Source organism: Varanus komodoensis, unplaced genomic scaffold, assembly GCF_004798865.1.
Source record: "Varanus komodoensis strain SLA01 unplaced genomic scaffold, ASM479886v1 scaffold32, whole genome shotgun sequence".
In the NCBI taxonomy this organism is placed as follows: domain Eukaryota; kingdom Metazoa; phylum Chordata; class Lepidosauria; order Squamata; family Varanidae; genus Varanus; species Varanus komodoensis.
Window position 1 is genome coordinate 21,250,726 of NW_025335798.1, and position 24,538 is coordinate 21,275,263.

The 24,538-nt window shown below is 40.9% G+C and overlaps 1 protein-coding gene across 14 annotated transcripts in view; it reads right to left on the minus strand.

Annotated features, from left to right (window-relative positions):
* Positions 1-1,325: 1,325 nt before the first annotated feature.
* Positions 1,326-24,538, minus strand: part of GTDC1 (glycosyltransferase like domain containing 1) — a 234,639-nt gene continuing 211,426 nt past the window's right edge. For all 14 annotated transcript variants that reach the window (XM_044437984.1, XM_044437985.1, XM_044437983.1 and 11 more), the window contains 3 exons: positions 20,402-20,472; positions 19,604-19,695; positions 1,326-2,528 (listed from right to left, as the gene is read on the minus strand). In XM_044437984.1, coding sequence (XP_044293919.1) covers positions 2,445-2,528; positions 19,604-19,695; positions 20,402-20,472 — 247 coding nt within the window. In that variant the 3' untranslated portion in view covers positions 1,326-2,444. The remainder of the gene's footprint in view (positions 2,529-19,603; positions 19,696-20,401; positions 20,473-24,538) is intronic.

Below are 24,538 nucleotides of genomic sequence, written 5' to 3' on the forward strand. Positions count from 1 at the left end.
CAGTTCTGCTTTACTTAGGCCAGGCTAACACATTCTGTCTTTTGTCTTAACATTTATGTTACAGCACAGGCAATGCCTCTCCCAGTTGGGCCCAGGGTAGAGTTGGATGCAGAGAAGTTCTGGGCAAGAGGCTGGTGCTTATCCCTCCCGCTACACAACTCCTCTCTATCCCCTGTACCACTTCAGCCCGAAAGCGGGCAAGCACGTTTTTTCATGTTCTGCCATGACAGAACAAAAAAATTCCCTGAAATTATAAAAGTGGCACAGCAGCAGCAAAGCACATATTCCAGAGCACCTATTGCACAAGGTCCTGGGTTCAACTACGTACATCTCCAGGTAGGGCTGGGAAACACTCCTGGAGAACCAGGGCCAGTCAGGAGAGACTGCACTGAGCTAGCAGCCCAGTAGTCTACACAATACGTTCCTTAAGCCTTTGATGCCCCCATTGTATGTGCCCCAAGTTTTCCTAATATCCAGGCACATTCAAAATAGCATCTGCTACACACAGCCTGAAATCTAGCACTTTATTCTGCTTTCGCCATCCTAGAATGTGGTTGAATCTTGGGAAATGGCCTTTGCATAGAGAAGTGCCTCTGAAGTAAGGAGTGATCTGATCTTTACCACCTCCCTTTAGGGTAGGCCATACCTAAAGCTGGAGGGTGGGCAGCATATTTTCTTAATGGGCTTTTCTATTAGCAGCCTAGATGAAGTTTGGCAATGGTAGTTGTGGGTCTTCAGATTGTGAAAGTATCTCCTTATTACAACAGGCACTCTAATATGACAACTAGGATTTTATCTGGGCAGCTTATATATCAAACCAGCTATATGGAAATGGGGATATTTCTGCATCTGACTCACTATCCTGATGCCCTCAACTTTTGTTTTTAGCAACAGATAAATGCTGGTTGAGAGTTACAAGGGCAGCATAGGTTTATGTAGAAGTTTTCCTCTATCATGTTTCTCTGTCAATTACTGAACAGCAGGGAGATTTTCTTGTAAGGAGACAGAAAAGTAAACCACAACCTTTGGTATGACAGGTGCTTCTTCGGATATGAATATCTGGATCCAGTGCAGAAAGGCTGAAAAACTGCCTGCCCAGAAGGGTGGGGGAGCCCAGCTGCTTTTATCATTTTCATCTATGTCAGCTGCACCTTCTTCTTGGAACACAGCTGAAATTTTGGGGGAGCTGTAGGAACATTTCATTATCATTTGCAAAACAGAGTCTAGCATATCAGATAAATCTCCGTTGCCTCTGATACAAGGACATGTGCAGAGATAAACATACAGAGAGATGTACACACTTATACATGAATGGAATATACTAATTAAAAATTGCAGTGGGCACTTTATTAAAAAAGCACTGTACAAATCTTCAAAACATTCAACATGTACAAATGCAGCCACTTGACTTAGAATAGTAGTGAATTTCTCTTGAACTGCTTATATTTGTAAGGTGGATACAAAGTTCTCCTCCCACCCCCCTTAAAATGAGCCAGGCAGTAATGTTAAAACAACTGGTGTGTGTGTAAAACCATTCTGACGTCTATCTGTTTGTTCTTCAACCTTGAGAGAAATAAAACAAGTGTCTCAGCTTTCATTTTATCGGATAGATGGCACCATGTAGCATATTTCCCATGCTAGTTTGAATTACAGCTGTTTATCTTGCAGCTTTCTTTAAGATTAATTAAATGCAAATGTAGCTCTGTGAATCATGGGAGTACCTGCCAGACCCTTATTAATACCTTCGTTTAAAAACCCCTGTGCCACAGAGTCATTAATTTGCAAAAGGGGGGAGGAGAGAAAGAGAGGGGAAGACAAAAAGTGCAAAGCAGCCCTTTGCCTCAGAACAATTCCTAGAGGCCTGCCCAATTAGTCCAGGTGATGCTGGCCCTCCTTTCAGACCCTGTGGCCCTCGGAGGACACAGTGAGGCTGCAGTGATAACCTGGCAACCTGGGTGGAAAGGCAGCCAAGAAGCGAGCGTTTGAAGCTGCAATCTTGGCTGCCATCACGTCAGCAAAGAGAAAGAATTCAGGCATCGTGTCATCCAGTACAAAGGAGAGAAACAGATTCAACCGGAAATTCAATGTGGCACCACATATGGGATACATGAGTGCAGTTATACAACAGGCCACATTTCTTTTCTCTCCTCTTCTTCTTCTTTTTTTTTCTGAACAGTCTCCTGCATGTGATGCCGAGGACATGTGTAACCATCGTAACGTCTCTCGGAATCTGTATTTAATTTGAGTCGGGGTGGTGGCAGGGATTGGAGATCTGAAGCCGCCACAGGTTTGTGGCAGATGGCTCTGTGTCAGCTATGACAAGCAGCCAGGCTGAGCTTCCTCTGCAGCTTTTCTTTTCTCTCTGATCAGGTAAATATGGGCACACTCTGGAAAGTTCTACAGATTTTGCCTTAGGCTGCAAGTTTGTGACTTAGCCCCATCTGTCACAAATCTTCCTGGGGTTCTGTTGTGAGCAGAGACCTGAATTTACCACGGAGCGCTGCCCAAGAAAACTGAGACATCTCTCCCTATTAGAAGAAAAGAGGGAGAGGGAGAGAAGGAAACAACATGAACACAATCGTCAAGGGAGAGGGGTTTTGCTCCTTTCTGTATCAGAACAAAAAAGTCTATATCAAATGCTTGATTATAAAATGGGTGTACAATTGCCTGTTCTTCAGAGATTTTATCCTGAAATCCTATGGACAGTATAAACACTGCTGTAATACCCAGGTCAGAAAATCCTGCCCTCTGATTGGATCAAGGTATTACAGACTCAATCGCAGGTTCGGACGGCTTCTGTAAACAAGGGCTTTCTGTTGCAAACGGCTTACCTGACATCAGGCAGGCTGGGCTGCTGCTCTTAGGAAGCTTCCACCTGAGACGGGGAAAGCTTTTAAGAACATGCCCGATTATTTCATTACCTTGCCTTCCCCCTTCCCTGCACAAAAGGATTCCCAGCCCTCCAGGCTTGCAGCCACAGGCAAAGTATTGCTCCAGTAAACAGCAGGACATGTGCAAACATTTTGCTTGAAAATATGACACTTTCATGAGGTTGAGCACAACTTTATTTGGACTCTCTTAAAACATGCATCATTAAATAATTATGGGCAGACTAGAAGGAGGCCAGAGACACAGAATGATATGTTCCACCCCTTAGCAAAGGTTCACATTTGACTTCAGGGGAGGTAGAGCACTTTGTTACTGTGTTAGTTCAGTGATCTATGTTGGTCATTCCCAGTTTCCTTTTTTAATATATAAATAATAATGCTAATGTTACAAACTCTAAAGGGATTTTTGTTTGTGCTCAGAACCCAATCTGTGGTTATGGAAATAATCTTGCCTTAAGAAGTGCATCTGTCCCTGACTTTATTTCATTATAGAATACAACAGGTCAATAGAAGAAGCCCCAACTGGGTGTATCTTGTTACTATACCAAATGCAGTTCCCGCCACTCTTTAAAATCAAACAAATGAACAACAACAACAACGAAATGTAGATTGGCAATGCTACCTTGGTCCATTGTATGGCAATATTTGCATTAGCTGCTCAGGGCACTATTAATCCAAGTACAATAATCTGATGGCTCATTAACTGCCAGTCAAGTGCCTATTCTATTGAAATGCCAGCACTACTTTGATTGGGAGGCTGAGAACCAAACTAGACATCATGTGGGGGATCTGGGAGTTGCATCTTTTTCTTTGCTTAAAAGAAGCTGCAGGGGAAGAGGAGGCCTATTGGCCAAATCAAGGTTTATATGACACCTGTAATGGTTTACAGTGTTATGAGACTGGGCTCCTTTAAATGTTGGTAAGTTTCAGAACAAGGGGAATAAAAGGGGGGGGGTTGAGTGAGGTGATGGGCTGGTGACTGAGAGTGTGTGGGAGGAGCTCAGAAGTGTGCAAGGAGAGAGAAATAGATACTTTCAGTCAGAGCTATGACCATTCAACAAATCTGCAGAATCTGAAGATGCAGCCTTCTCATCAGAATCCCAGACAGTGCTGCGAAAAGCATTTAAGAAAGGGAAGAATAAGTAGAATATTCAGAGGGAGAGTCAAACCTAATATTGTCAAGCATTATAAGGGTGTGAGAGATAGAAGCTGACAGAGAGCTGAGTGCAGGAGGGAAAGAGTGAACTAAGATAAAGAAAGACTGGTCAAAGAATAGTCAGAAGAGAAAGGATAATTTAAGAGTGAGGAGTGTTTGAGAAGGAAAGAGTGAGATACCTCAGTCAGAAGTTATTATACACTGTTTTACTGACTAAAGCCATAAGTTACTGAACATTACTGAAACCAATACATTTCTTGTACAAATAAAGTTTTATTTTGCTTATTGTTAACTCAGAGTCATAGGCTGTTTGAACACCAGTTTTACCCTCAGGACCATATCGCCCAAAGAAGGAGTCTTATAGCTTGGACACAATACTGTGGGAGAGGTTAATTTAAAAGATTAGAATGAAATTCCGGGTGGCAGCATTACATATCCAGAGGAAGAGAGGCAAGTATGTAAAATCAAGTAAGTTAAAGACACACCATATTCAAACAAATTGTAGGAGAGTAATTGTGGCACCTTCCCTCTGCACTGCTTTGACAATTTAAATTACACCCCTGGGGCAGTGGGGAGGAAGCTATTAGTAGAACCTTCTTGGCTTTGGGGTGGTATAGAAATGACATAAATAAGATAGGTACATATCTTGTCCCAGTCACTTTACCCCAACATAGCAGGTTCAGGAAGGGTGCAGCAGGGTGAACTTCCATTGGGGAAATGGCCCTGAAAGGGGAGGGTGATCTTCTTCGCTCCCCCCCAGCTCCATAGTCCAAATCTAAATTGGTCCTACAACTGCTTTTAAGCATGGATGGAAGCAGTGGAAGATCCCCAGTCATGTGCCTCCCATTTAATGCCTCATGTGGTCTTCTGGGAGGAATCTTTCATCTCACAATGTGTGGCTTGGCTCACTTGCATGAATACTCTGGAACTCATGGTTTACCTTCTTTCTGTATGTGTGTGCTTTTTGTGGCTTGGACTGTGAGCACAGATCTGTAGGCAAATGTGGTGAGTGGTCAGCCAAAGTTAAGAGGAGAGGACCTTGTGCTCTCGATTTCTCTCACTCTTCCTCTGCTGTTGTGTAATCCTGCCTCAACTCCCCTTCATCCCAATTTTCCAAGCCTGTTCCCCAGCACTGACTTTTATGTAGTTCTCCACCATTCTTCCCACCCTTCCTCCTAGTTTTGCATTCACCTTTGTCCACCCACTGCTGCTTTCCACCCTCATCTTCCCTTTCCAGCCCGCCATTTCTTTCTTTCCTAGCCTTCTGTCACATAGCCTTGATTCTTCCTGAATTGTGTTTGGCTATTCAGCAGCATATAAACTGAAAATAAATATAAATAAAATCCCATTTCCTGATCCAGTGAATGATACCCACATTCTGGCTTCAAGATTAATACTTTCGAACCAATCAATTGTACACTCAGTGAGCAACAAAGCATTTTTGGTCGCCAGAGTCTGCTCCTCACCCAAAACATGGGATCTTGTCCCCAGTCATGTGCTGAATGACAAACTCAGCACAAAACCAAGCGTTAAACCTGCACTCTTTCCCCACCTCAAACATGAAGCTTAAGGTGTGCAAATGGATTGCCAACTGCCCAGAGAACTTTGGCTGTGGAGCCATATAGAAAAACAATGAATGAATGAATGAACGATAAGACTCAGGCAGCAGAGTGCCAGAGCATAAGATCAGGCTGTTACTGCATACTTTCACATGACTTCTTAGAATAGAGTGACCAACAGAAGATTAGGCATCATTCTTCATCTTTACAACAGAACCAAGACACAGAATTAGTATTCAACTTTTAGCCTTTTCTGGTTCCAAACTAAAGTATGAGACTCACTTTTTATTATTTTGTCCACACAGTGGCCAACCAGCTGCCCATGGGAAACCTATAAGCAAGACATGAGTGCGACAGCTGCCTCTCACCCATCTTCCCCAGCAACTGTTGTACAAAGGCACACTGCCTCAGATGCTGGAGGTAGCACTAGCACCATCAGGACTAGTAGCCACTAATTGCCACCACTGCTCCCTCCTCCTCCTCCTCCATAAATGGGTCCAATTCCCTTTTAGAGTCAACCAAATTGGTGGTCATCACTACTTCTTGTGAAAATGAATTTCATAGTTTAACTATGTGCCGTGTAGAGAAGCACTAATTTTCCACCAATCAGCTTCATGGAATCATTCTGTGCTCTGTGGGAGAGGAGAATCCATCCAGTTCCCCACACAGTGCATAATTTTGTATACCTCTATTTCTCACCTTTTTCCTAAGCCGAACAGTTTTTTTCTGCACCTTTTTCAATGCTATAAATTCTTCATCTCTCATCACTGAGAGATTACAAAGTGGGTATTATTATGATCATATTATGCCTGTCCTATAAAAGTTGCATTAACTCCCAGTCCATTTCCAGGTGCAAGTCAAAGAGCTGATTTGGATACATAAATTCCTTCATGGCTTAAAACCAGTCTCCATTTATAACTTAATTTTATGTGAAGCTTTTCAGTGGAAGGACACCTGCCGGTGAGACAGCTTTCTAGCTGGGCTAGCCCTGTTAGTTAACACGGGTGGCACTTCAGTTAAGGAATGCTCTCCTCAGGGAGGTTTGCCTGGCACCCCCCATGTGGTGCAGCTGGGTGCTGGGGACACGGCCCAAACGACCACCCAAAAACAGAAGGCAATGATGGCCTTAAGATCCATAATGGTGCTGTGATTTAAGTGAGTTTAAAATGCAAACCTGCACCTGCTCTGAGTAATAAAACAGAAAAAAACCCCAGGGTCAGCAGACAATGTTGCTCTAAAATATCAGGAAGTTTAGTTGTAAACCATGGAATGGCAGTTGTGGAGGGGCACAGAAACATTAGTTATGTGTTTCATCACTTAAGTAATACACAGCTGTCAAAGTCCCCCCACCCACCCACCCTCCACACACACTGCAAGCTCATATAGCCCAAGGTCCAAAAAGACCTAAATATTCTTCCACACCTGCCATACTGTCCTTTTGGCTTTAGGCAAAACCCTTTATTTTCTCCAGTCTTTTCAATCTCATTGTAATCCTTCTGACTTCTTTATGTTGCTTTATAATTTTGCGGACTCTAGATTATTATTATTCCCATTTAATTGCTTCATTCTTTTTTATAAACTAGCCTGGGAATACGATTGAAAGATGATATAAAATAGTTTCAAACCAAATAACTTTTTAGCTTCCCTTAAATAATAATAATCCCAGCTACTTTTCTTTAATAAAAACAAAGTGTTCTTTCTCTTTCATTGTTCTTAGGATGAGACACATCCCATTTGGGGATACAGATGGGGACCAATGTGAAATGAGTTACCCCAAACAAACCCCTCAGTCTTTATATAAGTTATCCAGGCAACAGTAACTAGTCGTATGTGAAAATCCACAGTACCAAGGCAAAGAAGAAACAATAGAAAGTAGAAGATTGCATTAATAATAATGTCCCCTATTCTTTCACCTCCAGTGAAATTTTGATTCTTCATAGGGGGTTTTACTTTCAACCTCTAACTGTCTATGCCAGTGTTCCCATTTTGTGTAAAAGCAGTAGCAACATAGCGTTCCCTTGGGGCGGGGAGGTGGGGAGAAAGGAGAAAAAATCGTATTTGCTGCAGATCAGCTGAATTAGGAAAGAGGTCACCAGCGCCTTTTGCAATCTACTGTTAATGTCCCTTTTGTAAAATTAAACGATTATCCCTTGTAAAAACTATTTTATTTCTTCCTCCCTATCCTGCCATGTTTCATGGGCTCAAAAGACTCAACTCTTCCCTATTCCCCTATGTTCTCAGATGCCCTTTCTCAAACATTTCTAACTCATCTGCCAGCTTTAATTCCCTCCCTAAAGAATGTGGGAAGCTTGTATTCCCAATCTAGTTTTGTAATAGAAAGTTCAATGCCCTTGCTTTTGTACTGAAGGTTTTGCTTCAGTGTGGCAGCATTTCTTCGTCCTGCACCTCTGAGTTTAACCTCATGCTGCATCAAGCCTTCTCTTCATTTTGGTTCTTATTTTAGAATAAGAACACAAGGGAATTAAAACTGACCAGGGGAAAGGTTTTTCCCAGGCTGCAAACATGCAATCAATGTGACTCTAGATAAACTTTCTGCAAACTGGGCTACTTCAGCTTTGGAGTACAATGCCCAGCATGCCTGATCACTGCCCACGCTGCCTGAGGTTGACAGGAGTTGCAACCCAAAACATGTGGAGGTTGCCAGGTGAGGAATGCGGCTGCAGACACTCCATTTCCCATGCTGATCTGCTAAGGGTCACTCCAGTGCTCTCTCAGGACTGAAAGAAGCAACACAGCTCAAGTGAAGACCACTGAGGTTGCTTGTTAAGAGCAATTAGGGGTGTTGCCACTCTTATCAAGTGCCCATTAATCACTTCCCAGCACCCACAATGGGGTCAGCTTCTTGGGTTTCTATCACATGACAATCCATCATGGGTACAATAGGCCTTTAAAACAAACCATGGGTCATCAATAGGCTTGTTTTCCCTCAAAGAAATCAGCCTTTGGGAAATGTTTTGGATTTGCACAACACAATAACCTGCCAGGGCTTGTTATACATGGCAAGTTGCTGTGTCATGTTGTATAAACCCTGTCACTGGGCATATTTGCATGTCATGAAGACCCAGCCTGGCAATAAGTTGGTTCTTATGCAAACACAACGTGGTGCATCGTAGGACCCCCAGGTGTGAGAGGTGATCAGAAGCACCATGCCTTGACCCCCGCTCTTTCCCCCTCCCCCTCCATCCTTCCATGGGTATCCCAAAGAACACTGCAGGTAAATGGAGTCTCTCCTTTGTCATCACAACTGCAAACTGTTTTAGCTGTCTGTGGTACTTTGTCTCTATTTTTTCTCCTTGTGCTTCCTTGGCAGCTGACAGCCTCTTCAGAAGTGCCCAAGGGACACACTGGAGGGGCTGTCAATGTTGAGAAGCATTTTTTAAAACGATATTTTGTGTCAATGCTGTGTGCAACATTTTGTATGTTGGTTTGTCTTTGTTGTACTTGCAGAAATGCAGAGCTACAGAGTTCCACAAGTGTAGCAACGTGAAGCCCCAGCTGAGTCCATGTCCTGGGGTGGGGTGGGGGGGGGATGTACTTGCTGTGATATTACACCAGGAATTGACCCAAAGAAGCCCCTTGGTTTTTCTGGGTAGCTGTCAAATATGACTTATCAAGGGAAAATAAAGATGCAAGTAATCTTTGCTCACACAAAAATGGGAAGGGGGGAGATACTGGACTATGCCAACTGTGATCTCCCTATTCCAGTTGTTCCCACATCTCTAAGTGTTCAGGAATATGGGAAAAGGTGAGCCTTTCCCCTCTTAAAGGAGCTGTCAGTTAGCTGTCAAATTCTGTTTCTTTTTAAAATTTGATGCAGCATGAAACTAAAATTCCCCCTTTAGGAGGGTTTTTCATAAGTTTCTTCACAGGCATATATGCAGGAATGTCCAGGATCAGACAGCTCAATATCCCACATTTAAGGGTTGACTATGGGTTGCAATTGAACTGTTGATTGTTCTTGAAACATGGGTATCATGTTGCCTGAACCCAGCTACAATAATGGTTTATTAACCACAAACTGGTACACACTTCACAACCCAACAACAAACAGAGGAAAGACAGGATGTTAATCATTATCATCATTAACAGCACTCATTATCTTTTGGTTTAGCCATGATGCCATAAACGTTGAGATCGTTTAGAAAGCTTCCTAGTGCAGCAACTTCCAAATTTTCTGTCCCATGCTGCCATGCCACACTGTTGGCCAAGGAACCTCTCACATGCCTCTGTGGATGCTGCCGTGGATTCTTGGGCAAGGTCCCAGGCTGCTCATACAGGCCAGAAGGTAATGGAGAGTCTCCATGTGAACTGAGTACATCCCAGAATGAAGTCAAAATACTTCATGACTGCATATTGCTCAGAAAATGCAGTTAAATTGTCCCTTGGCCATTCCTGATATGCTAACTGAAGAAACATTTACAAGTTTCTGAAGAATATCAAGATTACAGCCACTGACCTTGTTGCAAGTACATGTTTCTGGCTAGGATAGCTAGCCTAAGAAAACACAAGTTCAGTGTTTTATCATTTTCTTTCCACTTCCCAAACCCTTTTTGACAGGAAAACTGTAATCCTTATTTGGGTTAACTGTGTGTGTGTGTGTGGGGGGGTGGAGATTGCGAGAGAGAGAGAGAGAGAGAGAGAGAGAGAGAGAGAGAGAGAGAGAGAGCGCGAGCCACCATGGTTAAATTTCTTTGTGGTGGTGGCTGCCATGTGGAACATTTGGGTTGGGTCAGGGATGTGCCATAACTTGCCATTGCGTCTGAACCCAGCAAGGATTGGTTGTTATGCTGGTTGATAAGCCACTAGAATCTATGGACTGTTGTAGGGTTGCAGGCAACTTGTTAACCTCCTGAACAACTTGCTCACTCCAGGTCTGCACATAGCAACAAGCTACAGTGTGCTCTCACCATGGCTCACATATTCCAACTGGCAGCTGCAAATGACCACCAAAATTCAGATGCAGTAGAACAGAATCACCCGAAGTGGGAAAGTGTAGCAGAGATCCACAGCTTTATTTTATTTATTTATTTATTTATTTATTTAATGGATTTATATCCTGCCTTTTTCCTACAAAGGGCTCAAGGCAGCTTACATCATCTCTCCTCCTCCATCTTATCCCCACAACAACAACCCTGTGAGGTAGGTTGGGCTGAGAGTCTGTGACTGGCACAAAGTCACCCAGTTGGCTCCATGGCTGAGCGGGGACTCGAACACAGATTGTCTGAGTCCCAGTCCCACGCTCTTAACCACTGCACCACACACAGCTAAAATGCTCAGTACTTTTACAAGGGGAGGGCACATCCCCTAGCAGGTTTCCCTGCCAGTTCCCACTGAACTGCTGAACTGGAAGCATGGGAAGAAATCTCCAGGTATAAAGCATTCTGTGGTGTTGAAAAAGTTATACCAGTAACGTGCTTCAGTGGTGCTCATTACTTCACTATTACAATCTCCTTTTAGCAGCACATTTGGCAGGAAACCATAATGAGATTGATCAGATGTCATGTGGCTTAGGGCACACTAGATGTGCAGAATGAGCTTATCTGATCCTAAAAAAAGTTGCATATAAATATGATAATAACCTTCAAAAAAACGAGACAAAAGCAGTAAGTGAAATGTGAACATGAACAAGGATGCTAGGATTAGCCAACATACATGGTCCAGAAAAGTTAGAATACATATAATATTGAGGGCATATTAAAGATTGATTTATTGGATCAATTTGATTTAGTTAACCTACCTAATTTCTCCCACTTGAAAACTGTAGATGAATTAATTAGGGTATGGGTAGACTTATAGTAGGCAAGTGTCTTATTTTAACTTACGGTTGATGTCCCCATGTGTCATACAGCATGACAAAAAATATTGTTTGGTCTCAGATTAACTAGGTGATAGCAGCTCATTAACAAATAATCTAATGTTAATTTCTACTTTGGTCACCTATCATAGATATAAAAATCTATTCATTGGTTTTACACAGGAAATACTGGTTCCTACAGTTTCATGTAGTTTTCTCTACTGTTGCAGGAACATATGAAAATATATGCTAAATTAGGTGTGTGTGTGTGTGTGTCCAAAATAAAACAGTCAGAAAGACTGACAAAAGGAATATACACTATTAACTTTTATTCTGTTGGTTTTGGGAATACAAAGCTTTTGAGCCACACACAAAAATGTCGACAGAGAAAGTTTGCATAGTATTTGCCAACAGAAGTGAAGCCAATAAAAGGCATCGTTTTACCTATTTTGCTAGACTTATAGAGCAGAGGTTATTAACATGTGTGCTTTCAGGGGAAAGGGTGTTGCTTGGGGATTTCACTGCCACTAAACCATGCAACATGCTTGGAGCTCTGTGTTCTGATAGACATCAACATTTAGTAATACTTGGCTTCACTTTGTAACAAACAATGCACCTAAGGCTTACCCACAACACATGCTCTTGTGCCTTATTGCTTAAGTTGATTGCCTTTTTGTAGCAAACATAATTCTGTCTCCCTTTTGCCTCTAACTTTATAACTTGGCAAGGGTACTGCATATAATTGACAAACTAATGCAGCAATGCATTTGACTGTTTTAGATTATATTAATAAGCTTGCAGCAAAAGCATAGAAAGAGAAGGTAAAAATGCAATCTTACAGATCCCATTTTTTGTGGTTTTGTTTTTGACGGCAGGAAGAAAGAATGCCAGGTTTCCTGATGGCCAAAGCATATGAAGAATGAAATACTCTTGTTTGCTTTCCAACTTTTGTGTTTTGTTTATCAGAACATCACTCCATTTTGAACTTCAAATAACTAATGGCAGCAGAAAAGATTTTGAAAGAATAAGAAACAAGCTGTGCTCCAACTGCAGGGTGGTCTATTGGGTCCTTGGTCAAACTGATAGTGAGGGGTAATTCATATGGCACAGAGCTCACTGCAGTTTAATTCAACTTCTCCAGTTTCTCCCCATTTTCACATACAATTCATGTTACAGTGAGGAAATGAGCAAAATATCTCAGGACTGTCAAACAGCAAATCTAAGAATAGGGCTGTATGAAGATGGTGTTCTTTCTTCTTTATTGAAGCAACAATAACAATCAAAATAGGACATATAACATATGGATAGGAAAAAAGTTGGAATAGTAGTTGGTAGGAAAGAGAATAGCAGGACCTGGAGGGGTGAAGCAGTGAAGAGAATTTACAAATTAGATTGGGGGGACTTTGGGATTGGGCATTATTTTTATTTTTATGTCACCCTTCAAGTAACTCCTTCAAGTGGCAATTTAAGGGGACAGTTAAGTCTGACTTAGGCAGACCTAGAAGGATTGTTTGGAAATCCAGCAAATGTTCAGGCCGCACCGTTTTGGTGGATGCCCCATAACTCCTTCTCTTTGGAGACAAAATGCAAGTAACTTTCATGCAGATTGCTTGCATGACTTCTCTTTATTTAATTTGGTTTAATTTTACATGGCATGGGTTGGACTTTCAGGAGCAGGTTGGATGGGGAGGAATGGGATCAAAACTTTGCTTCATTCGTTTTGAGAGCATGAACTAATTATAAAATTTCCATGAACCCTGTTACCTGACCAGAATTTTTATCTAAAAGTGAAATGAATAAACACCACCAAGCAAGGGGTGTCTATTTATACACCAGAGGAGGGATTGTCCAAGGATTGCAGGAGCTCAGTAGAGGAAGGAAGGCGTTGGGAACTGAAGCATCCTATGTTGTTACTTTCCTTTTTCTGTTTCTTTTGATTTGCAATTCAATTTCACCTCCATTTTATGATGAATGTTATGAATACTGCAGGCCAACGGGCCCCATTCCATGTGGTTCCAGGGGGATTGGCTTTGCAGGGGACCCAGGGCAACAGTGGTGATGAGGATACCAGAAAGCCCTGCTCCTGGATTCAACCTGGATTCAACCAAGTTTGGGATTATTATTGTTATTGCTTGCAATACCTCACACAATTAACAAGGTAAAATGAGTGAGCAATTTGGGTTTTTTTTAAAATCGGCATGGGCTAATCTTCACCTTCATACTTGTACCCTAGGTTTCTTTTCTTGAATGCACTAATAAGTGACAAAGAACTCAGGAACTGGCACGACTACAAATGATAAAAGACACCAGAATGGCAAAGAACAGAAGGAACAGCTTTATTCATGTGCTAGTGTGATCCCACATTAACAGAGTTCACGAAGAGAGTACATTTTTTTCCTATATCAAGGTTCTGAATCGGGGTTGAAGCTGAACCCCTCCAACAATATTCATTTTTTCCTATCCAGGGCCATTCACTGCCTCCACAATACTATGAGCAATTAAAACTTGCATTCAGCAGGAATTATTAACGTGCTGCCCAGTGTGATGTGATAAACTACTTCACGTCTGTGGTGGTAACTCTACCTATAAATAATTCAGCAAGGAGTATGTTCTACAAAGGAGACACTTGCAGTAAATGAACTATTTTACTTATCGGGAATTGTATAATGCACATCTCTTCTTCTTCAGCTACATTTTAGAAATCCTACTCTTTAAATATCAGTAGATGCCCTTTGCACACTGTTTTTTACTCTCCCCACAATTTTTGCATGCAAAAGCCACAGAGTCATAGCCCTGAAACAGGCAAACCATGTAAAATAAAATTAGTTAACTGCACTGGAAGAAAAAGTGAATGTCAAGGTAAAAATTTAAGGACTGTTTTTCTCTTTGAAGCCTCCATGTATAGCTATGCAATAGTATTGACTCAAGAAGTAATGTTGAACACTGGAAGTGTTCAGTCAGCATTTTAAACTATTATGAGCTACCTTCTGAACCATTGCCAAGTTAATAGACAATGAAAGATAATGAGCTTGAAATTGGGTGTTAAATTGCATTTTTGGTTCTCTCCTTTTTTCTCGAGGTTTAACCGTTTCCTACAGAAACAACATTCTCTTTTGGTCTGCCCTTATGTAAATGTCCACTTTTAGGTCACAGATAAAACTGCATGCACACAAGAGCAAAAATATCTCATTCTCTTGCGCAGATGTGCTGCTTTGAGAAAGTACAAAAAATATATCTGAGGGAAGAGCCAAAATGCTTCTGAGGAAGAGAACAGTTATTATATTGCTCCTTTACCCCAGACAGCAGCTCAACTTCATTGTTAGAAACTTGCTTCATAGGTAGCATTACTACGAGTAGCTATGTTACTGGCTCCCATAGGAGGGCATCCCATGTTTTGCAGATTACGTTCTACCACAGTGTCCTCCTGGTGAAGCCTTATGGGTGCAGTGTGAGTTTATGGGAAAGCATAAGGAACTTTCCTGAGCAAGGTGGCCAGTCTTGTTCATGGTGTGCATATTTGCTTAAATGTATTTATATTCATTTTAGGTAAGAAGCCATGTTGAAAAGTTTGGAATAATCTATAACAGTAAAGTAGGATGTATATTTGTTTGTCTATTGACACCTTAAGTGCCAAGAGCACGAAACCTAGACACCTGAAACTTGGCATGCATACTAAATCAATCCTAGAGGTGTTTCGGTGTTTTGTTTTTAAAGCACATTCATTATTTTGAAGTAATGTAAATATTTTCATGTGTTTGAATTCTAACTTCTTCACTAGTAAGATCAGATGTTGTTCAGTAGCACACAGCTTTGCAGGCAGGGAAGATTAGTAGGCTGAAGTTGTATGTCTCCCCCGTCCCACTGCTGTGAGGCAGCCACCCTCGGAGGAATGGAATGGACAGTCCCTTTCCTCGGAGATTTATAGGCGTGCTCTGCAGCAGGTCCTCGCCGTGCACCCCCGTGCTGGCCTGCGCGCACCGCTAGTACCGCCTTTCTGGCCCGCGACCAGCACCAGCATCTTTCAACTGGCCCCCTGGTGGAAAAGTTTGAGCACCCCTGCTCTAAACTGTAAGATAATGCTACCAAATGGCAGATCTTCTGCTGTACACAGAGGCACTCAAGTTCCTGCAGAAGGAAGTTCCATGTCTGTGTGGTAGCTGCCAATGATGATGCTTGAAGCAGTCTTGTCATTTTGAATTAGCATGTGGCCCAACACCACTATTGACAAAGGACAACGCTGGGGATTACCTATGAGTACAGGGAAGGGGATGATCTGTACAAGACTGAGGCTGTTCACAAACCTAGCCATCAAAACCAGCACCATGAATTAAATTTAGGTTAGGGTTAGGGTGGCAGGTCTGGCCCCCTCCCAACAATGTACAAAACCTGACCAGACTAGCAATTGAATCTTCCTTTAACAGTGGTTTCCCCCGACAACAGATAACATAAAGCTAGCTTAGGGGCTCATAGCACAAGCCATTTGATGCATGCATATCTCCAATATCTTGCCACAGTTCCTGGCCCCCAGCATTTTCTGTCAAAAGTGGCCATCTTACTCTGCCCATTGTTAGAGTCACCCTCAAGAACCAGCACAGATATGGAAAGTCCTCCCTGTTCTTTAAATGCAAGAAGCCCCAGTGATGAACTATCTCAGCCTTGGTAAGAAAACAAGTACCTGTGTGAGGAAACTGTAACTGCTGTTCATTTATGTATCTATTAAATTACCTCAGAGTATAATTGAAAACAAATTTAAACTCATAAATCATCAGTTCAAGCCAAAACAATGACAAAGCAAAGGGAACTAAATTCCAGAACGGGGTAGATGAAATCTGACAGGAACTATATTCTTGCAGCATTTGCTCTAACAGAGATTTCCTAGTGGTTCAAGAGAGCATCAATCACATACTTAAACTAAAAGCAGGTAGTAAATGGTATAGCTCTGTATTGACAAGAGCCACCGTGCAGGTCTAGTCCGCGGCAGTGGCTATATCTAAACAAAAAGAGTGGTCTAGCTTCAGTTGGACTCATAGTAGGCTCAGGTTTCTAGGGCTAATAGAAAAACCCATAAGCCAAAGCTTAGAAAGAGGCTCATCCCATGTTTGAGAATTAGCTTCGCTTTAGTCTTTTGGGATTTTTTTTACATGCAAGAACAGACCCAGCACTTGAAAACTATTCCCCTTCCTAAATCAGACACACAATGTCAGTTTCTGGCAGCATAAGCACACCCAAAGAAGATGCAAGCAGATAATAAGCAATACAAAAAAGCAGTTTAAGCACTATATTATTACATCAAGGCCAACAATCAATATGTCAGAAGCAGGAAACCATCTAGAGAGTGTTAGATAACAGTGGAGTTATAGGATAAGGAGATTGTGGAAAAGCTCAATGAATTCTTTTCACCTGTCTTCAGTGCAGAAGATATAGGGTAGATACTGGGACTGAACAGATGCTTTCAGCAAGGGATTCTGAGGAACTAAGAATAGTACCACATAGTACTAAAAGAAGAAGTTCTCATTTTTATTGACATTTTGGAAGTGAATACATTGCCAGGCCCCAATGAAATCCATTGTAGAGGTCTTAAAGAATTCAAATTTGAAGTTGCTGACCTTCTACCAAAAACAGGTAACATGTCCCTAAAACCAGCCTCTGCACCAGAGAACTGCAGAATGGCCAATGTAATACCAATTTATAGATAAGTAACTGGGGTGAGTTAGGAAATTAACCATCCAGTTGGCCTAATGTGAGTTCTAGGTAAATTGACTGAATGATTATTAAGGTTAGAAAAGGTAAAAATGTAAGCTCTGGTAGATACTGTATACTGGTTTTGCAAAGGCTTTAACAAATTATCTCACCAAAGACTCCTGAGCAAAACTGAGCAAATATGGAAGAAGAGGAGAAGCCCTATTTTGGATCAGCAACTAGACAGAAAGCAGTAAGTAGGAATAAATGATAAATTCTCCCAAAAGACAGGGTAGCCAGTGGGGACCCATAGGCACCTGTTTTGGGACCAATGTTTTCAGGTCATTCATAAATGAGCTGGAATTAGGAGTAAGTAGTGAAATGGTTAAATTTGCTGATGGTACAAAATTATTTAGGCTGTCAAAAAGGGGCTATAAGGAGCTCACAGCTGAGGTTTTCTAAACTGGGAGAATGGGCAAATGCAGTTCAATGGAAGCAAGTATAAACTCATCCACAGTAGCGAAAAGAAATTCTGATTTCAAATATAAGCTGAAGAAATCAGTGATAGCATTGACTGACCAAGAAAGAGATCTGGGGGTTGTAATGGACAGGATGATGAAGATGTCTATTCTGTGTGATGCAACTGTGAAAATGATAAATTCCATGTTGGGCACAATTGATAAATGATTTAAAAAACCCTGCTGATATCACTCTCCCCTTATACAAATATATGATGTGACCATACTGTACCTAAAAAAGGATATTGTAGAGCTGGAAAAAGTACAGAAAAAACAGCAAATATCATCAAGGGGCTAAGGAAAATTCTACAAAGAAATGGTACAATAGCTGTTTGTTTAGCTGAAAAAAGGAAGAGTAAGGGGATTCATGACTGAAGTACACAAACTGTGCAAAGTGTGCAGAAATATTTTTCTCCCTCTCACATAATGGGTCACCCCATGAAGCTGACTGGTGGGAGATTCCAGATAGATTCCTCAATGGCTACTAGTCCTGATAGCTCGATGCAGCCTCCAGGATCAGAGGCAGTGTTCCTACGTACACCAGTTGCCCGAGAACACGGGCAGGAGGGTGTCGATGAACTCACGTAGTGCTTACAGGATTCCGTGGGAAGCTGGATGGCCACTGTATGAGCAGAATCCTTCATGAAGGTCCCTTGGCCTGCTCTAGCATGGATCTGAGGTTCATTGCAGTGGGTACCTCTCTCCATCAACCCCAACACAGGACTGGGGTGGGAGCTGCTATATCTGCAATCCCTGCCAGAAATGTGCATTATCCAAATGCAACCCCAAACAAGTTAATCTTTGCAAGTATATGAACTGCAAATAGTAGTTGGAAATTAAAATGGGTCAAGCCAAAATAAAGATTCTAAGATCCCCGTTCGTATACTGGCTACTGAAAGTTTATACCCACTGTATGTAATAGATCTCCAATTAGCAGGTCCCCAAAATGTTTCAAGGTTGGGAACCTTTGTAAACAGGAGCGGATCAGACCCTGATAACTGGTACTCCCATACTCGTTTAAGTTCACAGAATCCTATATTTTAAGCTGAAGTAAAAATATGGCACATGTGTAGTTGCTAACAAAAGCAGAAATTCTGGGATATATTCCCCCTATCCCCTCCACACACCAAAAGTCTGGCAACATAACGTACTGATGTGATCTCACTGGATGGGGAATTCTCCTGCTCCTATGTCATCTCATTCACAACATGAACATTCACAATACAAATGTGTAATGCATTTGTAATGTGTTTTATACTACCCGTTACAGGGAAATAGTGAAAAAGGAAACATGGGGGTGGCTGTTTTGGGCAGCAGTCATGTGATATGAAACGCCATCTTATTACACACTATAAATGAATGGCTCTTAAGTGTCAGCCACCAAACTTGACACAGAATCAGATGTTTGTTTAGGACTGAACTAGTACTACTTTCTGGAAAAAAAATTCAACACTGATATTGTAATTAGTTAATTATTCTTTAAGATTATCAAAATAACCTAAAACAAAAAGAAAAGAGAAAACTGGTATTCAACATGGTCATTCACCTGAACGTGTTGACCACTGGAGATTAAATTAAGACAGGAAGGTAAGCTTATCCTCATTAGTATAATTGTAGGATATCTTTTTTACCTTCCTTTTAAACTAATGAATTAAATTAATCCAGGTTCATTTTTATAAGCCTCTTGGGTCCAAATGTGGAGGACAGTCATTTTCGAAAACAATAAATTAAAAAAAGCATGTAGTATGCATTAAATGCACGTATTTCATAAGACCCCAGGTTAATACAAGTGGCATCCAGTGTAATTAATCCTTGTTAGTGTAACAACTAATATCCCTCCCTAGCATGTTTCCTTTAAACATTAGGATGTTAATTAAATGTTTTCTGGTTTTCTCTTCTTTTGGGGAGGGAGGAATAGGAGAAAGGCTTTTTTGTCTGCATTCTTCAATACAGCAGAATACCATGTAACACTTATTCTGAATAAATACCTTATAGAGATGTTTCCTTACAATATCTGGTCTCTTGCAGAAATTCTGAAGCCTTTTAAAAAGCTGTTCAGGTGTAGAATACAGATATTCAGCTGCAGGAAAAACAGATACATTTTTAATGAAACAAAAACCTCAAAGCACACACTCGATATTAGTCACTTTACTAATTAAAAATGCATATTGCTCTGTGCCGCCTCGTGTTTTACATTATTTAAGCATGATTTTATAAGGTTACCTCAGCTCACAAGGATGTTTAATGCTAAATAAGACTGTGTAGTTGTGCTGTTTAGACATCTCCTTTGGGTGATTAAAATACATTATTCTAATGTAACACAATGCATATGTGAGACATTTAGTGATGAGATTTTTCAAAGAACTGGTACTACATTAGTGTGTATCCTGTAGCAGGGTTGCATATTATTAAGTATTAAATTGTTTAAATAATTTGGTATGATTTTTCAGGCCTAAATTTTTCTCTCTGAATATCATTATAAAAAATCTGCAAGCTATCGCAACCGAAGCGACCTTTTTTAATAAAATCTATCATTATAGACTGTGTATACTAACAATAAAGAATGCTATTTCAAAACTTGCTTTTGTGTTATCTTGAAAGAACAGATGGTAAATATAAACTTCATCTAATGTATTAAAACACATTAAAAATTCCTTAGCGCTAACATGGTAGCTTGCCAAATAAACAATTGCTCTTGCTTAAGTTTATTCTCAAACTTTGTATTTTAGAATTAATTATAAGATAAAACCTCAGCAGAAAAAAAAACCACATAGGCAGGAAACTACCTGGAAATATTTCTGGATAGACCAAAGCTTTGGGGCAGAGCGGATAACAGCCACAGTATACTGCTTCTATCCTGAAAGAGGGGAAATGCAGATTATATACTATTATTACATTACTGAGCCCCAAAGCATATTTTGGGCCAACAGCACAGAAGCTGGCTACAGCAATTGTATTCCCTGTACATCAGTGTAGTCTCCCTAAATGCCAGTCGCTCCTTTTTAAAGACAATTTTATTGATCACACGAATTACATAGAACAGAACAGCAAGCATATGTTTGGTTCACTGAATAAATCAAGGCACAGCTCTCCATTTAAAAAACAAAACAAAAACATTCAGCACATTTTTATAATCAGCAGGCAGGCACATGATAAGGGGTGCATACTCTTTCTGGCGACTGAGAAGTGGGAACCCACAATGCTGTTTCCCCACCCACCCTTCAAAATGCTGCCAATGTACTGACGTAACAGGACAATCGCTGTAACTGAGCAAGCTCTTTGACACAACGGAGTTCCTTTAGGATCAGTGACACCTCGTCCACACGAAAGCAGCGCCTCGCTGTAGCCCAGTGAGAGAGGGATCCGTGCACACCACACATCTGAGGACTTGCGGTTTGTTTTAAGCTTCGAAGTGCTTGTCCTGGGCTCCCCAGGTATGTTTTAGCATGGAATACTGCAAGTGGTCTAGATGCTGTGTGTATCTGTGGTAAACAGGAAAATTCTAAAAAGCGCCAGAGCAAGTGCTGATTTGGCATGGGCATGCCCCTCTGAACCACGGCCATTATCTTTATGTAAAGAAATTCAGCAATTCTTTTCAAACACTGCATAAGCAAGACTGACAATGCATAATAGATTGAACACACTTGCCAATATGCATATATACTCTTAATTACCAATTATAACCTAACCTTTCCTTACTGATACATTATCCAAGTAGTCCAACGTCAGGTTTTTAAAAAGTGATTTGCAAAGCGGTATGCCTGGACCACACTTTATAACCATCTTCCCCCAACCCACCGTGAAAATCCGCCAGCGAATATAAGCAGCAAAGAATTTTGTTAGTATTTGCTTGTAGTGGTAAGACTGAGTTACAACAGGGATTATTCTAGCTTTTCTCTCCCCACTCTAGAATAACGGCCATGAATCTGACATATAATAAACTTTAAAGATAAAGCAAGAAATTTTTTTGGCTGGAAATTATACAGTGAAGTTGAAATCACTTTGTAAGATATGTTTATTTTACAAGATTTTTAGAATAGCATCCAACATACTGGAAGACTTTCTTTTCTTTTGTAACCTCAGGGTTGTCTACCCTTCAGGAAAACTGATGACAGTGTACCTTGTACTTCTGGTTTTGTTTCCAACGTTTTCTTTTCCCTCTCAAAAAGTATTTGTCATTGGCACTAATTTAGCTGTTCATATTTTCTTTTAAAATGGAACATGTATACCATAATTAAATTCTAAATACAAACAGCTTCCAAGATTCTGTGTTGTAGCCAACTGGTGTCATTCCACTGATGGAGTTCTCTTTGATGGGAACTTCTATCAACTGAACAAGGAGGGGTGGTATGTTTGGTGGTTCCCCTTTGCATCTGTGGCCCTGTCTTGCCTTCTCCAGAGGACTGGGAAAGCATTTGGAATGATGTGGGAGTTAGTGTGGAAGGCTGCAGAGGACAGAGGAAGGAGACCCCTCCAAATTGTTTCCTATTAGGTCCACTAATGGAAGCATCCACTGAGTTAAAGAGCAGGCCATTAGAAGCACAACTGGAAACAACCCTGTACCATCAGAGGCAATGAGCACAAACCAGCTGACTTGTGCTCAGGTTCTTGAGTACTTTGTGCCAACTGGAGGAGCAAATATACAATGCGGACATGGGAACGAAGCCCAGACTGCATGTTACTTCTCACTCCCACTCATATAACAGCTCCCAGTGCTGCCTGTGTGCATGCCCATGCATGCATATGGTGGAATGTGGAAAATAGGACTCCAGTGCACCAGCATGAATCCTATAAAATAGGCCTCCAACTGTGGTGTATTGGATAACGCCTTGTATTTCTATTAAAGGCAAAATTCAGCACTAAGCAGTGAAGTTGGGTAAACCTGTGGTCATTAATATTGTTCTGCCATATGTCAAAGAGCAGAGTATTTAAACATTACCTTTTGTTGCCAAGAAAAGGGACTGTAGAGATTTTAGTAATACCTCAAATCATGAAATAGTATAAAAACAAGTAATTTTCAATTAATGTCCTTTCCTGAAACAGAACAACAGGCCAAGCTACAGCTGGAGGAATTTTTAAATCAGTGTAGCATCTCCTTCCCAAGGACTCTGTCTGTCTCACAAATTAGTAAAACCAGGAACCAATATTGATGTAATTTGACAGATAAAATATAGGATTTGGAATTAATCCTTTTATGTGAAAATGACCTTACATGCTGATTCAAAAATAAATATCTGTCAGTATATTCCCCAAAGAGTTAGGAAAAGCAGATCATGAAGTATAAGGGGAAAATTAGCTTTCATTTTTTAAAGAAACTTACTAGTTCAATTGAACACATGATGATCTGTTCATGAACTCAAAATGTAGATCCTGATATGGTTAAAAGGGTGCTGTGGGGGATGTTGTGAATCCCCTATTCAGTGACATGGGTTGCACATGCTTGGATTGAGGCAAGTGCCAAGCAAACACTAATGTTTTGCATGCTTGGCAGTAACCTAGAAACAAACTAACTTTTCTCTGCACCTGTGTAGGTCACCCTTCCCCTAAACTGGTGCCTTCCAGATGCTTGGTACTTCAGCTTTCATGAGAATGCAGTCAGCATGGCCAACGGTCAGGAATGCTGAAAGTCACAGTCCAAAATATCTTGAGGACACTAAGGTGGGGAAGCTGAAATGGATGATAAAGTCAAACCATTGCAACCATGTTATTCCTCATTTTGATTCTTGGTGGAATGACAGAGTTCCTATGACTCCATTGTTAAAATGACCTTTATATTCCAATTAACAAATCATCTGTTAAATCTATGAATCTTAATATTCAGATCTATTCCGTTCAATTCATACAATTTATCTGCAAATAGTTGTTGGGCGTCTGATTCTAAATATAATTAGCTGATAATTTTGCTTGGCTGAATTACTTTTCTGGAGGGCCTGCTAAGTCTCTCAGTTGCATTATCTAGCAATAATGAATCTGATAGGTGAAATTTTTTACTGTAATGAGGATGAGACACAGTTGTGACACCTGAGTCTAGTAATAACAGAAGACTGCTAATTATCGACAGCACTTTTTTGTGTGATGCACAGAGGAAAAAAAACCCCTCATTATTAAAAAAATAAAAAGTTACAATTATAAGTGACACCAGAGGAGAGTAAATAAAATGGAGTGATTAAAACATTGCTGCTTTAAGGGTGTTTTTAATTAAGTGGAAATGCTAATGTTGTCATACTTAGCAGATGGGATTAAAATTAGTTATTGTAAGTAACTCATATTTTGTGTTATGGTTTCCACAGCATGTCTACAAGATCTAAGAAAGTGATACATTCCATAAGACATTTAAAAAAATGATATTCTCATATCTTTACAACCCATAATAATGAACATCATGAATAAACTCTTGGGGAAAAAAATCCTGCCAAGGATTTTACCGTAGTGACTTAACTAGCGTGGAATGTAACCATGATGCACCGGACTGATACAATTACATGGCTAGCATGGTCTCCCCCTCCCCTACCATCCCCTTCTGTTGATTGCTGCATTTTGCATTTCATTCACACTCAACAAAAATAAAAGTTCAGAGCTCGGGCAGGTGTCCAGCGTCAAATGAAGAGTGTGTGGTGGGGGGATGGAAAAGATGGCCACCCACCTAGAGGATGTTCAGAAACTGAGCACAGGATGCATCCTGCAACTACGGATTTTTTTTTTTAAAAAACTTAATTGCACACTTTCTCCTACTTTATTTGTGTAAAATTTTCCATCTGCTACATCTAAAGATGTCTAAACTGTTAGAATCAGACCTGCATTCAGCTGCCAGCTGTGCACATTAAGGATTGCAAAACACTAAGTAAATGAGGCAGCATAAAGCTGAGTAGTGCTGGTCCATCTGCCCAGTACTAGGAGGGACCCCCAATACCTGGTCCTTTTTA